Source organism: Columba livia, chromosome 1, assembly GCF_036013475.1.
Source record: "Columba livia isolate bColLiv1 breed racing homer chromosome 1, bColLiv1.pat.W.v2, whole genome shotgun sequence".
In the NCBI taxonomy this organism is placed as follows: Eukaryota; Metazoa; Chordata; class Aves; order Columbiformes; family Columbidae; genus Columba; species Columba livia.
This window is the reverse complement of record NC_088602.1, coordinates 142825960-142840410: the sequence shown is the minus strand read 5'-3', so window position 1 is coordinate 142840410 and position 14451 is coordinate 142825960. Positions and strand designations below refer to the sequence as shown.

Below are 14451 nucleotides of genomic sequence, written 5' to 3'. Positions count from 1 at the left end.
CTGGAAACTGTCAACAGCTCTATGGCCAGAAGCAAGGATCTGAGGCACTGGGAATGATTTATAATAATTCTACAGTTCCATATGTAGTCTTCCAGCACAGGTAATTCGGTTAAAGCATGGTTCGAATTCACGTTCTTACTGTGTAAAGGTGAAACAGTTAAAAAATTAAACAGTTAAAAATATTTGCACTGTTAAAAGTTATATTAAAGGTTACACTAAAAAGTCTAATTAATTTGGGGATGTGAATATTACTCAAGCAGTATACTTACAGTTCATGTATTTGAAAACATCAGTCAGAACAGGCTTTGAATATAAGGCAAAATAAATGCTACTTCTTCTGTCCATCAAAGCTTGAATATAAACTTGTTAAGTTACAGTGCTCCCATAACCAAAACAAAAGTTAAGTATAATCTAATCAATCTCAGAAAGAAGTGTCACAGTAAATTATAAAAATCCTTGAAGCGAGGCTGATGTGTGCCAAGGGAATAAGTGTCCACACTGAGACTGAGCTCAAATCCTCCCCACAGTACAGACGTACAAAAATTTTTTTCAGTTACAGAAAGAAAAGGGTGGTAATTCTTCAGGTATATATACTCTAAAGCTTTGATATTATTCAGAAAATAAAAGCCACATTTATTTTAGTGGTAACAGTCAAACTTACAGTCAAACTAAGTATGGAAGACAAAAGCAACAAAAATAATCTCTGAGAACAAAGAATCAATTGCACATGTCTGGTCCTTTCTTTTTCTTTCTCATAGAAGTTTAAACCACATCATTTCTATGAAATCATATCAGTATAGTGAAACATTATAATGGAGACAGCAAAATACAAATGAAGATGGAGTGTAAACAGATGTAGCTCTATTTGTCATTCAGCTGAACTCTCAGGTCTGGTAAAACTTGAGAATTCCTCTAGGCAGACATGGTTTAACTTAACATTTGTAATATTTGATAATAACATAACAAGTGTTCTAATGTAGTTCTGATTTACCTGTTCCATACTGTAGCCTGGCCTGGAAAAACTGATATTCAAAATGTATATAAATCCCGCACAAATACTTTAAAGCAAAAAAGAAGAAATTTCAAAGCCTTACAGAACCTCAGCAAGCTTTGATGGTCTCAATATCATGTGCCAGTTTGAAGCATCTCACTCCCAGTAAAGAGCAATTCTGCTCACATTAGAAGCTAGTGGTTAAGACTTTGAGAAACAGTACATAGCATTTTAACTTCAACTCAAAATACAATAAATATATTTTACAAAGTTTACTGATTATCCATATTACTATTGCCAGCTTTTGCAGGTTATGATGTTGGGCCAGATCACCTAAGATTATTTGAAAGGGAAACACTAATGAATGTCATCTTTCTTATGTACACAAAATACCCAGAAATGCCTTTTTTTTTTTTTTTAATGTTTCTTAATATCACAGTTCATTTATTCCTAGACAGTTATCTTATGTAAGAATATTTCAAGTCAGCAGTTTTCTCAAACATTTCCTTTTCTCATTGTTCAGTATTTGTAGTACAAAACAAAAATTGTTTTGGTTTGGCTTTCTTGTAGATACATGGTGAAAATTCTTCTAAAAACATTATAGTTTTGTTTTGTCTTATTTTAAGCCCAACTTCAATGTTTTTAATCTCAAAATTCAAAATATTAAAAAAACCCACTAGGAACACATGTGGATGTGTTCAGATGAATAAAACTTGTAAAACCAGGAGTAAAAAAATCAAATCAATTTCAAAACTGTCATATACTTTCACACTGATTCATGATGTGAACACCAGCTTTTCATTATTCACCAGACTTTGTGACCATACTTCCAATAAAAAATCATCAGTGCAAATGGAAATTCTTATTTTTTAAATGTTGAGGGTTTTTTTAATCTGAAGTATGACTTTCTTCCAGGAATAAGCAGTATACAGAAGCAGAGGTGCATTACTGTTTAATGTATTTTTGCAACAGTAAACTATAATCAGAGCTACAGTAAAGCAGTGAGAGCATTATTTTTGATGCTTTGATCAATCCAAGGTTTCATTTGCTGAAGTAACTGGAAGGAACTTAATTAATCTGCATCAGTTAAGAATGAGATTCCTTAGTGTTCTATGCAAGTCCATATTACCTTATAAGGTGAATAGGCTGAAACTTGTAAAATACTCCATATCTTGCCCATTCTCGATACAGCAACTGAATAAAAAAAGAAAAGAAAAAAAAAAAGAAAACTAACTCAAAACACATGCTCGCATCTGTTTTTACAAACATCTTCTAAGAGTTAAAAATATATGTACCAAAAAAAGCCGTTTCCCATACTTCAGTGCAAACTCCCAAGTACATTTTTCGGTTATGGAATACTTCAACCAAGCCAGCAATGTGAGCATGCTGTACACACATCTTTCTCCACATATCTACTCCCTCCACATTACATTTATTAGATAGTGATATTAAACAGAAAGGCTCAAAAGGAAAAGATTCTATAGTCCTATGTATATCTTTGGACAGATGCTAGAAATAATCATATTTAGAGAGACTTTTTCACAGTATCACAGTATCACAGTATGTTTGGGATTGGAAGGGACCTCAAAAGATCATCTAGTCCAATCCCCCTGCTGGAGCAGGAACGCCTAGGTGAGGTCGCACAGGAACATGTCCAGGTGGGTTTTGAATGTCTCCAGGGAAGGAGACTCCACAACCTCCCTGGGCAGCCTGTTCCAGTGCTCTGTCACCCTTACTGAGAAGAAGTTTTTTCTCAAATTTAAGCGGAACCTCTTGTGTTCCAGCTTGATCCCATTACCCCTTGTCCTATCATTGTTTGCCACCGAGAAGAGCCTGGCTCCATCCTCATGGCACTCACCCTTTATATATTTATAAACATTAATGGGGTCCCCCCTCAGTCTCCTCTTCTTCAAACTAAAGAGACCCAGCTCCCTCAGCCTTTCTTCATAAGAGAGGTGCTCCACTCCCTTAATCATCTTGGTTGCCCTACGCTGGACCCTCTCCAGCAGTTCCCTGTTCTTCTTGAACTGAGGGGCCCAGAACTGGACACAATATTCCAGATGTGGTCTCACCAGGGCGGAGTAGAGGGGAAGGAGGACCTCTCTCGATCTACTAGCCACCCCACTTCTAATACACCCCAGGATGCCATTGGCCTTCCTGGCCACAAGGGCACAGTGCTGGCTCATGGTCATCCTGTTGTCCACCAGGACCCCCAGGTCCCTTTCCCCTACACTGCTCTCTAATATGTAATTTTCCAACCTATACTGGAACCTGGAGTTGTTCCTGCCCAGATGCAGGACTCTACACTTTCCCTTGTTAAATTTCATTAGGTTATTCCCCGCCCAACTCTCCAGCCTGTCCAGGTCCCGCTGGATGGCAGCACAGCCTTCTGGCGTGTCAGCCACTCCTCCCAGCTTAGTGTCATCAGCAAACTTGCTGATAGTACACTCTATTCCCTCGTCTAAATCGTTAATGAATATATTGAATAATATTGGCCCCAGCACTGACCCCTGAGGCACTCCACTAGATACTGGCCTCCAACTAGACTCCGCACCATTGACTACCACTCTCTGGCTTCTCTCCTTAAGCCAGTTTGCAACCCACCTCACCACTCTATTGTCTAGACCACACCTCCTCAACTTAGCTGTGAGGATGCTGTGGGAGGCTGTGTCAAAGGCTTTACTGAAGTCAAGGTAGACCACATCCACCGCTCTGCCATCATCCATCCACCTTGTTACATTCTCATAAAAGGCTATGAGGTTGGTCAAGCACGACTTACCCTTGGTAAAGCCATGCTGACTGCCCATAATAACCCTCTTATCCTTGATATGCCTTGAGATGGCACCAAGGATAAGCTGTTCCATTACTTTCCCAGGGACAGAGGTGAGGCTGACCGGTCTATAATTACCCGGGTCCTCCTTCTTGCCCTTTTTGAAGACTGGAGTGACATTTGCTTTCCTCCAATCCTCGGGCACCTCCCCCGTTTCCCAAGACTTGGCAAAGATGATGGAGAGCAGTCCAGCAATGACTTCAGCCAGCTCCCTCAGCACCCACGGATGCATCCCATCTGGACCCATGGATTTATGGATGTCCAGACTATTTAATTGCTCCCTAACCCAGTCCTCATCAACTAAAGCAAACTCCTCCATTGACCTGGCTTCATCCGGGGTCTCAGGGGTACAGGGCTCCCCAGGGCAGCCTCCGGCAGAGTAGACAGAGACAAAGAAGGCATTCAGTAATTCTGCCTTCTCTGTATCTTCTGCCACCAGGGCACCCACCCCGTTCATCAGTGGGCCTACATTGCCTCTGGTATTATTTTTATCTGCTATGTATTTGAAAAAGTTCTTTTTGCTGTCCTTGCCCCCTCTCGCCAGCTGTAATTCTAAGGAGGCCTTGGCTATCCTAGCTGCCTTCCTACATCCTCTAACAGCAGCCTTATATTCTTCCCAAGTGGCCAGCCCCTGCTTCCACGACCTGTAAACTCTCCTTTTCTGCTTGAGCATACCCAACAGATCCCTGTTCAACCACGCAGGCCTCCTGGCTCCCTTCCTTGACTTCCTTCGTGTGGGGATGCTCTGATCCTGAGTGTGGAAGAAGCAATCTCTATGCCATTGTAAATTCATAAGAAAACAATTTTAATCTGAATGTCCATGAACAACAGGTAATAATGTCATAATAATTATACTACAAAAACGTTTTAATTCTTTTGCAGAGCCTGAAGTGGGAGATGGAATTCTAAAAGCCATCCAAACAGTCCAAAAAGATAAAAAGACAGCCTCTGTTTTTGTAAATGTCTGCATGTATGGGGAAAATATTTGTTTATATGGTATTTAAATAACATTAAATGGATTACTATTTATTAGAATGCAGACTACATACAAAAATACAGGAAAGAAGGTACTTTTTCCTTGAAATATAGTAAATAGTAACATATAAATAATAAAACACAAAATAGTTAGTTTCCTGTGAAGAAAATTAAATACATTTTTTAAAAATTAATTTGATGTTAAGATTGTTTTAATAGAAAACATTTTGGCTTTTTGAGAGGCATTTTCGTTAAAAATTGAATTTGAGATTTTGAAATAGTTAATTATCCAAACTGAAAGCCAAATCACTTACTTCAGGATTAACAGAGCAGTTTAGGTTAACTAATGTAGTTTCACGTCTTTCAGGGAGGAGGGAGAAAATTTTAAAAATCATTTGAGGTTGTTTTTCATGGAAGAGAAGATATTTGTACACTCTGTTTCCCACCAGTTCAGAATATCATTTTGTGAGCTCTTGAAATGCTTAAGAGGTAGTATGTGTCAATCCATCAAAGTATTCAACCATATGCATAGTGTTAAGCACCTGAACAATCCCAGTTAAGTCAATGGGATCAAGTGCTACCCTAAGTTTGCTGATGTGCTTCAGTGCTTTGCTGAGTAAGAGCCTTGAAGAAGATCTGGAGGGGAGGTAAAATATCTTTTTTTCTTTAGTCAATTCAGGGCCAGTCCTGTCTGTCTGGGTGATGTTAAGGCTGTCTTTCAATGGGAGCTATCTTGTACTCTACATACTCTACTTCAAATCTGACCTCTATTCACTGCTTGAGGGATAGATAAACAAAGTTTCCTGACCAGTAGGCTTTGGAATTCTGGGGGAAAACAAAAACAAACAGACAAACAAAAGAAACCCCACAAATAAACAAAACTCACAAACAAACTAACAAAAAAAAAACCACCAAAAAACACACAACGAACCAACCAACTAAAACCCCACTTATTGATAGCAGAATAAAATTATCTTTCTATGGCATGAACAGTGTTTTTTGGGGGGCCCAGAGACAGAAGGAGGAATAAAACTTCTAGAAAACATACTCTGTGCTTATAAAGGCGATGTCAGCAGAGATACCTTTGTGTGTTTGTCTAACCTCATCTGGCTGTGATGAAACACAACTACCCTAAGCTTAGGGTGTAGGCGTCCAGATGCCAACTTGTGTGTATCTCCTGGACAGCCTCAACACATGGCTGGCCTACATGGAGCTGGAGTTGCCTCATCAGAGAACTACTAAGTTGTAGTTAACATGCAGTGTGGATCTCACACCACACATTTTCAAACACTGACAGGAGTGGATGTCCTGTTCTCAAATTTTTATGTCAATCAAAGGCGGTGGTATGGGGTTCACTTTTTACAGACAGGTGAGTAGCACATTGACTCAGGAAGCCAAAGACCTGTTTCCAAGACCTGACTCAACATAAGAGATTCAAACCCACACAAACTCAGCAAAGCACCTTTTTCAGGTTATAAGCAATGGCAGGAATGTTCTTCCTGTTTTCTTGAAGCTCTGTAATTGTACAGAAATTTATAGGTTTCAGTGCAATTAAAGGAGGGAACAAGACTCTGGAGACTTGTGGTCATACATGGGTCTGGCTAACGGATGGTTTCTATCAACATTGAACATGCAATCGGCAAAAGACAAGGATAATTCTGAAAACAGGACAGAATGAACCTTAGAACCCATGTCTGAGAAGCATTTGTGAAAAACAGGATTTGGAAGGAGACAACTACACTCTCCTGCTTTTCAGAGGTCTACTCATGTCTGTAGAAGATGACCCCTCATGTGTCTGAATGTTGAACAGAACAACATCATTCTGCTCATTTGAAAGAAAACAGCACCAGAAAAAAGCTTCAGTACAGGCTGGTTCCAGTACGGAATAAACAGGTCTCATTCAAGTGTGTTGACCCTTGGGTAGTGGGTGACATTTCAGACACATGACTGTAGTCATGTGTTGACCTGTTCAAGGGGCTTCCCAATAAGTCTGAGGGTTTTTTCACTGCCCTTCTCAGGATTCTTTCTCACTACAGAGATAAAATAACCAGCTCTGCATACTTCATCCTTTGGAGATAGCCCTTATTATTCATAAAGCAACTAATTCTCCATCCTGCCTTTTGAACAAATACAATTGGGTTGAACTTTCTGTTCAAGAATTGCCTAAACCTCCCCCTGCCCAGTGTTAATTTAATGTTTATTGATTTATTATTTTTGTGGTATTCAACAATACATTCAATGCCCATTTCATTTTCTGAATATTATAACTGAAAGTGTTGAAGGCACTGCCTTCTTAAGTGCTAGAGGTGATTATTTAGCCAACATTTTCCAAAAAGTGTCACAATGTGTTTGGGACCTCAGACATTCCCACTTTCATACCACAATGACAGGGAACTGAGTGTTTTTAATTAGGACGTTTGGGAAATTTTCTTTAAATAAATCATATGCTTAACAATCAGTCACACAAATAGCAACGTGATGGTTGTGATAAGCAGTATTACACAAAAACTGGATTTTGTTTCTTGTGAAATGGTATCTGTTTTATTTATTTGCTCACTCCTTTGCTGTATGTTCTGCTTTGTTGACAGACTATGGCAGGAAGTAGGGAGATGATTTTGATCGTATTATCTTAGCCTCTGTATCAGAGGAAAGGAAAGGAATTTGCTACCTTTCTTTGCTGTGATCTATGTGACACAACTTTGTTGAATTTTCAAAAATAAACATTTTACACTCCTTTACAAGAGACTGTAAAGGAAACTGGTAATTATGGTGCAAAAGACATAACATTGTTCTGAAACAAAAGCCAACTGCTGGATAGAAATTGCCGTGCAATTAAAAATTTGGTAAAAGAGTTAATTCAATAGTGGGACATTTTATAGCTCTGTATGCATTTATTAATAATCCAGAAAAGACATTAAAAGATTAAGCTTTCCAGAATTATATGAAGACCAAAAGAAGCCCAGAGGAAACATCAGCAGGATCTAAGAAAGTTAGATGACTGTTTGCCATATTTTATCATCAGAGGAAAATAAAAATCAGGGCAGTGCTGTACAAAAGACTGGACTTTTCTATGGAACCACCTGAATTGTTTGCATTTCTTTCACTGTTCTATGCTGTGACAAGACTGTACAGTCTAAGACAACATGCTAGTTGAAAACTATTTCTTGAAGTACAGAGTGCATCAAAACATAAAAAAGTGAATAGAATATGATGATAAATTTAACTAAGTTAACTACATTACCACTTACAGAATATAAATCTGTATCATCCAAAAAGGCAGGTGTCATGCCTTTTATCCTACTTTCAAAAAAAAAAAAAGTGGAGGGGGTCCAAAACAAGAGCAACATACGAGAGGTGCAGTCAGATACTTTAAAATAAGGCACCACATCATTCCTAGTAAAGCTGGAATAGTGATGAAACTGTGTTTTGAAAATGAGCTTCTGTGTGGAATATCTTTGGTCTCCAAGAGAAGACCTCATATATCAGTTCCTCACCTGTCTCATAGAAATTGTAGTTAATATGAAGCAATGGAGACTTCTGTTCTTCTGTAAACTTTGGCTGGGACTGGGCAATGTTTTAAAGTTGCTAGTTGCTACAAACCAAGAAACACATGCACACGAGTACAGAGCCAGGTACATACAGAGATCTTCTACAGAGATGTTAAAGTATTTTATAACTATTTGTTTACTTTCTTCTTTAACAGAAAAACAAAAACAAAACAAAACAAAAACAAACAAACAAACAACTCCAAAGATAGTAAAAATCAGTAATTTTTTCAAAATGTTTAGTATGTGGAACTCATTGGTTTAGTTGCAGACTAGGTTGCAAACTGTTTAGGTCTATCTAGAAAATAGATGCTCATTAACTATGGCACTTTTTCCCAGTAAATAATAATTTATTGCACAATGGAGTTATCCAAGTATGGAAGAGCTGTAAAGGATGTTAGTAACAAAGTATATATAGTTTTTGCTATTATCAGTAGTTGCATCAGATAGTCTATTTTGACAGCTAGCAGCACACTGCACCATCTTATGAAGTTAACAGGACAATTAAAATAAGTGTGGAGAAATTTTAGATGAACTTCAGAGTTATCTTGACATATTTTGAGGTTTTCCAGTCACATTTTTCTATTGATTATAATGCCTCTCCTCCTGCAGATGCTGTGTGAAAGAACTGAATAAATATCAGGTGAGCAATTAAGATCTGGATCCTGCAAACATGTGCCTGACACAGTATTATTGTTCAAAATATGAAACCTAGCCTGCAACCATTTAGGTGAACAGAGCTACGCCATTGCATACTCTCATACAATACTCATACAATACAAAGTGTTTTCTGTTCATAGAGCAGGAAGTAAACCCTACACTTGCTGAAGGAGTTGGGAATTTGGCAATGAGGTTTAAGGAGCATAGAGTGTTGGCTTTTAGAATATTGCTCCTATAGAGCACAGTCTTGCAAAGTGCTTTGCGGCATTGGAAAGAAATTATGAGATGAGGTTTGATTTCCTTTGGCTTCAACAGGAGTTGAAGAGGATTGCCATGGCTGCCATATTGTTATTTTTATAGGAATACTTGTGGTTACCTATTCAAAATCGCTCCTTGCCATTGTCTCAAAGTATTACTTACAATTTCATATATTTCCATGAATTATCTTACAAATAAATGCTTTCACTAAAATATACAAATCAAGAAAGTTAAAGCTATTCAATTATTATAACTACTTAAAAGCTGTAGATTGGAATTTGAAGTCTAAAAAGAAAAGTATTTTTAAAACTACAGTCAGTTCAGGAACAGGTTGCTATTATGCTATTATGTCAGACTATAGAATCACACTGGTTATTCTGATTTCAAGGCACTGAAGGTCAGTTTATGGTATGGATATTTCCATTAATGTGTGCTGCCTACACTAAACCTTTGTCTCAACACAGTTGTACAAGACTAAGCTTAATCTGGAAGCTGGAATGTGCTTCCTTTCAAGACATTTATTAAATTGAAAGGCATTTTAAAAACAGTTTTGTAATAAAATTCACTATGTTTTATCAGTTTCCCTTAAAAGAAGTACTTTCTGTAAGTTTATAATAATATTTTCCAATCTGCTTCTAATATTCTAGGGATGCTCTTGTAGTATATGACAACAGTGTTTTTCCCAGGTAGGTAACAAAGTCCTTATGTATTTCTCAATGTCAAACATATCTCTAGCAATGGAGGGCTACAAGTTGCCAGTGGAATAGAAGCTTAAAAAAAGATCAAGTCAGTGTTCATACTCATTACGAGTTATTGCCATGATGATGTGCAACAGTTTTCTTAAAAATATTATTTCTACAGCAGAAATCACACTAAACAGGGAAATTTCTTTACTCCAGTCAACAATCTTAGGAAACAGAGGGGCTTTCATTGACTGCAAATTTCTTTTACTCATAGGATGTGACAAAAGCATTGTTTCACTATGCATTTTCTCCAAGGAAAGCCTGGAGAGGGTTAATAAGGATTAACCTGTTATATTATGACCTGGTACATAAACCTTAATTACTTGTGCTGCCTTATTGGCATAAGTACCCCAGAAAGGCTCAGTTCATCATTCTTTGGACTTATACAACAATTGAAATGGAAGATACAGATAAATTAAAATGAACAAAATAAAAATGGGCAAAGAAAACTGAAGCTGAAAAATGTCCTCCTTTCCTTTAAACCTGATCAGGGTTTTTCAGGAAATTAAACACTGGGTCTATTGGATTCAGATAGAAAACAGATGATGTTATACATAGAAATACTACAGCAGATTCAACGGCTAGGCAGCAGAGACATATGTGAATAATCAATGAAGTATTTCTGGAAAGAACCTTTTATGTTTTTAATACTTAACACTTCATAACTGAGGCTAATAGGCAGCATAAAAAGAAGGCAGCAAAAACACAGCTAGTAGGGTGAATATTTTTCCAGACACTAGTCCTTTTAGGCTCTTTCCCCATCCTTTTCCACAGTACCTAATCTTTCTCCATTGACTAATGTTTATTTACCTTTCTTCTCTAAAAATTTTGCTGACCTTTAAAGTCAGTAAACTACGTAGCTGACTTTCAGAGTCCATTACTGTACCACTGCTACCACTTACTCAGAGAAAATTCTGTAAGTGCAGAGTAGACAATTTCTTCATGAACAAAAAAAAACAAAATAATTGACACAAATATCCAAGCTTCTTTATAGTTTGTTTGCCAACTTTGCCTCTTTTGCTTATCAAGGTTCACACGCTAAAATAAATCGTTTATGGCACATGAAGACATCTAGTGGCTGAATGTTAACACTATTTACCAAAAACTACAAAGAAGATTACGTTTCCATATTCTTGCTAACCCAGCGCTGGAGAAATCAAACTTATTTGTATGATCTATGTACTCAATCTTACTTTCAAGTTATCAAATAATTATAATTTTTGGCAATTATACTATTGAGTACTACAGTGTGTTTTGCCAAATTCATGATGTTTTCTTACCTCTTCTTCTAATTCAATAACAGATGGCATATACCAACATGTAATTCCACAGAGTTAAAAAAGTTTCTGAAATTCTGTACAAGTCATCGAGAACATATGCAATTTAATTCCTAGTATAGTAAAATATTTTAAGTGTCTAAGCATTCTCTTTTTCATCATTCTTCCCCCTCTTTCTCTCCCTGCAATTTTCCCTCTTAATTTCCTGTCCTATTTTTTGTATATCAAGGAAAAAAAAAAAAGCAAAAAAAAAAAGCAAACATTAGAGAACAATGTGAACAATATGGAATGGATCTTAGTGGATTACAGGAATTAAATGGTTTTGCTCATTTTTAATAGTAAGCAAATATATTAAAAACAGTCTGGATTCACATAGTCTTTGATTATGCATTTGTTTCTCTAGTGCAGACAGTTGGTGGGTGATGTATTTTCAAAAGTAATTTAATAGCTAGAAAATTTTTATTTACAAAATAATTGGAAGCAGAAATTACATGTAATTTAATTTAATGCTTAATCAAATGAAAAATACAATTATGTTTTATTCTAGTAACCATTGTTCCATAGTATCATTTGGTTATTGAAAGAAAATAAACATATAAGTTATTTAACAACTTTTGCTTCCTGACAGCTGAAAAATCTTGTCCATGCATGTTGGAAGAAAATAGAAGCATTTAAAGATGTAAATATCAAATTAAATTCACTGAAATACTTCATAAGAAGACTTTATAAAAAGCCTTGTGAAAAATATTTTATATGCTGGAATAGAGGAAAATGAGTAATGCAAAAAATACATGCATTTGTAAAAACGTTTACGTGCTTGAACACTGGCTAATGCTTTATGATAGCATTTGGCAAACTACTTATCATTTATCACATTAAAGCTAATATGAAACTAATTTTGCAATATATTTTACCTTTCTTTCATTCATGTCATCATTTTGACCTTCATATTCACCCTAGAGAAAAAAATAATAATTAAGTAACTGTTGTAAAACTACATAAAATTCCAGAAAAGATTGCTCAGTTGTTCCTACATTGTTGATTTTACTTTTAGGTCACAATTTGAAATGTACTTACGTAAGAGTTTTCATGCTAGAATCACATAGTTAGAACGTATTTTCATTGTTACAGGAAATAAACATGCACTATTGAATTATATTGTCAGAGAACTAGATTTTAATGCTATATACGTACATCATGTAGTGGGTATGCTGCATCATAAACATTGTTTGCTATTAATGTGTTAATACCTAAAAAGACAAAAAAAAAAAAAAAAGATGGTCAACCTCTAGGCACAGTTAAACAGCAAAGATCAGTATAGATTTCATTTCATGAAATTACATAGAGGACTGAGCTGTGTTCCTGGAAATACTCAAAATCATGTCAAGATGAGTATACACCAACCTAGAACCACCTAGCTGTGGCAAACATGTTTTCACAGAAAGGCTTATTTCCATATAGCCCTTTTTCTTGAGTGAACTAGTGTGGCAGAAAGATTGTTTTGACCACTTTCTCATCCTGACAGCAAAGAGTTATGTGACTGTGGGGGAAAGCATCTGGGGAGTCCTTCTTGAACCCTGACATTGATCAGAACCACAGATCTTCATTAACTCACCCAAACAATTAAAAAACCACTTTACATAAATTTGTGATTGAATAAACCTTTTCCATTCATTAACTGATGTTAGATCAAGTCTCATTGCCACTGAGACAAGCACTGAGTTTTCTACCCTTCCTCATATCAACACACAAAGTTTGAATCCAAGTTTGAATCAATGCTTCTTTGTTTGCAGATGTAAATTCAGTGTGTGCTCACCAAATCCATGGTTTTTCTGGAAAGCTGGGTGTACCAGGACAAAAACAACTGGGTCCTAAAGACTGCAAACAGGAAGTATGGTGAAAGGTACAGGAAGATACAGGGACATGGCGATATCACTGTCACCACACGCTACAAGGGCTTTAGCAACTGAATCGCCAGCTAATGACTACAGCACCTATAGACAGACACAAGGCCACTACTGGCTCTCAAGACCTATAACTCTCATTGCCAGTCTTCAGCCTCTGCAGGTGAAAACAATTGTTCCATAAGATGACAAAATTAAGACTAGTAGTTTATTCCAGACCTCTTTGCTTTTGATGTCTAGTGAAAAATAACCAGCTCGATAGTCTTTAGTGATGAAAAATATTCCATAGTCAAATTTCACAACTATTATTCTGAAATGTTTGGGAAAAAACTTCTGATCACAGATACTAGATAGACATTATCAATAAATTTCTCCCTTGGTACAAAGGAAAATACCCTTATCACTACATACATTAATAGAAACAGGAAGTCTTCATATTTGGACCATGCCAAGACCTCTACTGAAAGCATTCAATGTCTGGAAAGTTTACAACGGTTCAGAGTTATGCTAGAAGAAAATATGCCTTCCTTGTGTAATGTCATAGAAGTGAAATCAGATTCAGCCTTACACAGATGTAAAAATCAAAAAGCAAACATGTTTGAAGTATTATTTTCCTCCTATATTATGAAGCACATGTGTATGAAAACCAAAGAATGCTCTAAGTCCTTCCAACATCACTGTCTTAGCTCTTGTGCAAAATAAGAAAGCAAAAAAACAAACAAAAAATAATAAATATTTGCTTCATGTTAAATTGGACCTTGAGCTGACCTGAGCTTGACATGGATCAGGCTGCATTTTAACCTTAGAGTGAAAAAACACAAACAAACAAAAACAAACAAAAAAATCACTGCTAGTACTTTGATCTCTAATGATGGCTTTTGTTACACTATAAACCACAACAAGATATTAAAATGGACAAAATCTGTGAGAGGAAAAAAATCATTGGTAAAATGCACCTTCCCTTCCTACTGTGTCCTGGTAAGGTGGATTTCTTTTAAGCTTTCTCTCAGCCCAAAAACTTACAAAGTCTTAAGAGTTTTGAGAGGTTCTACATAGCCTCTCTGGCTCCCTTGGGGAAGTCTCAGCTCTAGGGGCTGGCTTTTCTGTCAATAGGTTTAGTGTCCCTGCTGGACTTCAGGTTTCTTATTTTACATACCTTACACTGCCTTGTCTCTAAAATCCTGCACTCTAGAGACATCTACTTGCACAGGCTCCACAGCTCCCAGGGAACTCATGGTCTCTCCAGACACCAGGAGGGTTCCCTGGAT

At 36.8% G+C, this 14451-nt stretch overlaps 1 protein-coding gene across 1 annotated transcript in view; it reads right to left on the bottom strand.

Moving 5' to 3' along the window:
• The window catches only part of ANO2 (anoctamin 2), a 190350-nt gene that overhangs the window by 131746 nt on the left and 44153 nt on the right, over positions 1–14451 (bottom strand). Inside the window, exons 8-10 of the mRNA XM_013369708.3 lie at positions 12474–12529; positions 12194–12235; positions 2121–2185 (exon numbers count right to left, since the gene is read on the bottom strand). Of these exons, the coding sequence (XP_013225162.2) occupies positions 2121–2185; positions 12194–12235; positions 12474–12529 (163 nt within the window). The remainder of the gene's footprint in view (positions 1–2120; positions 2186–12193; positions 12236–12473; positions 12530–14451) is intronic.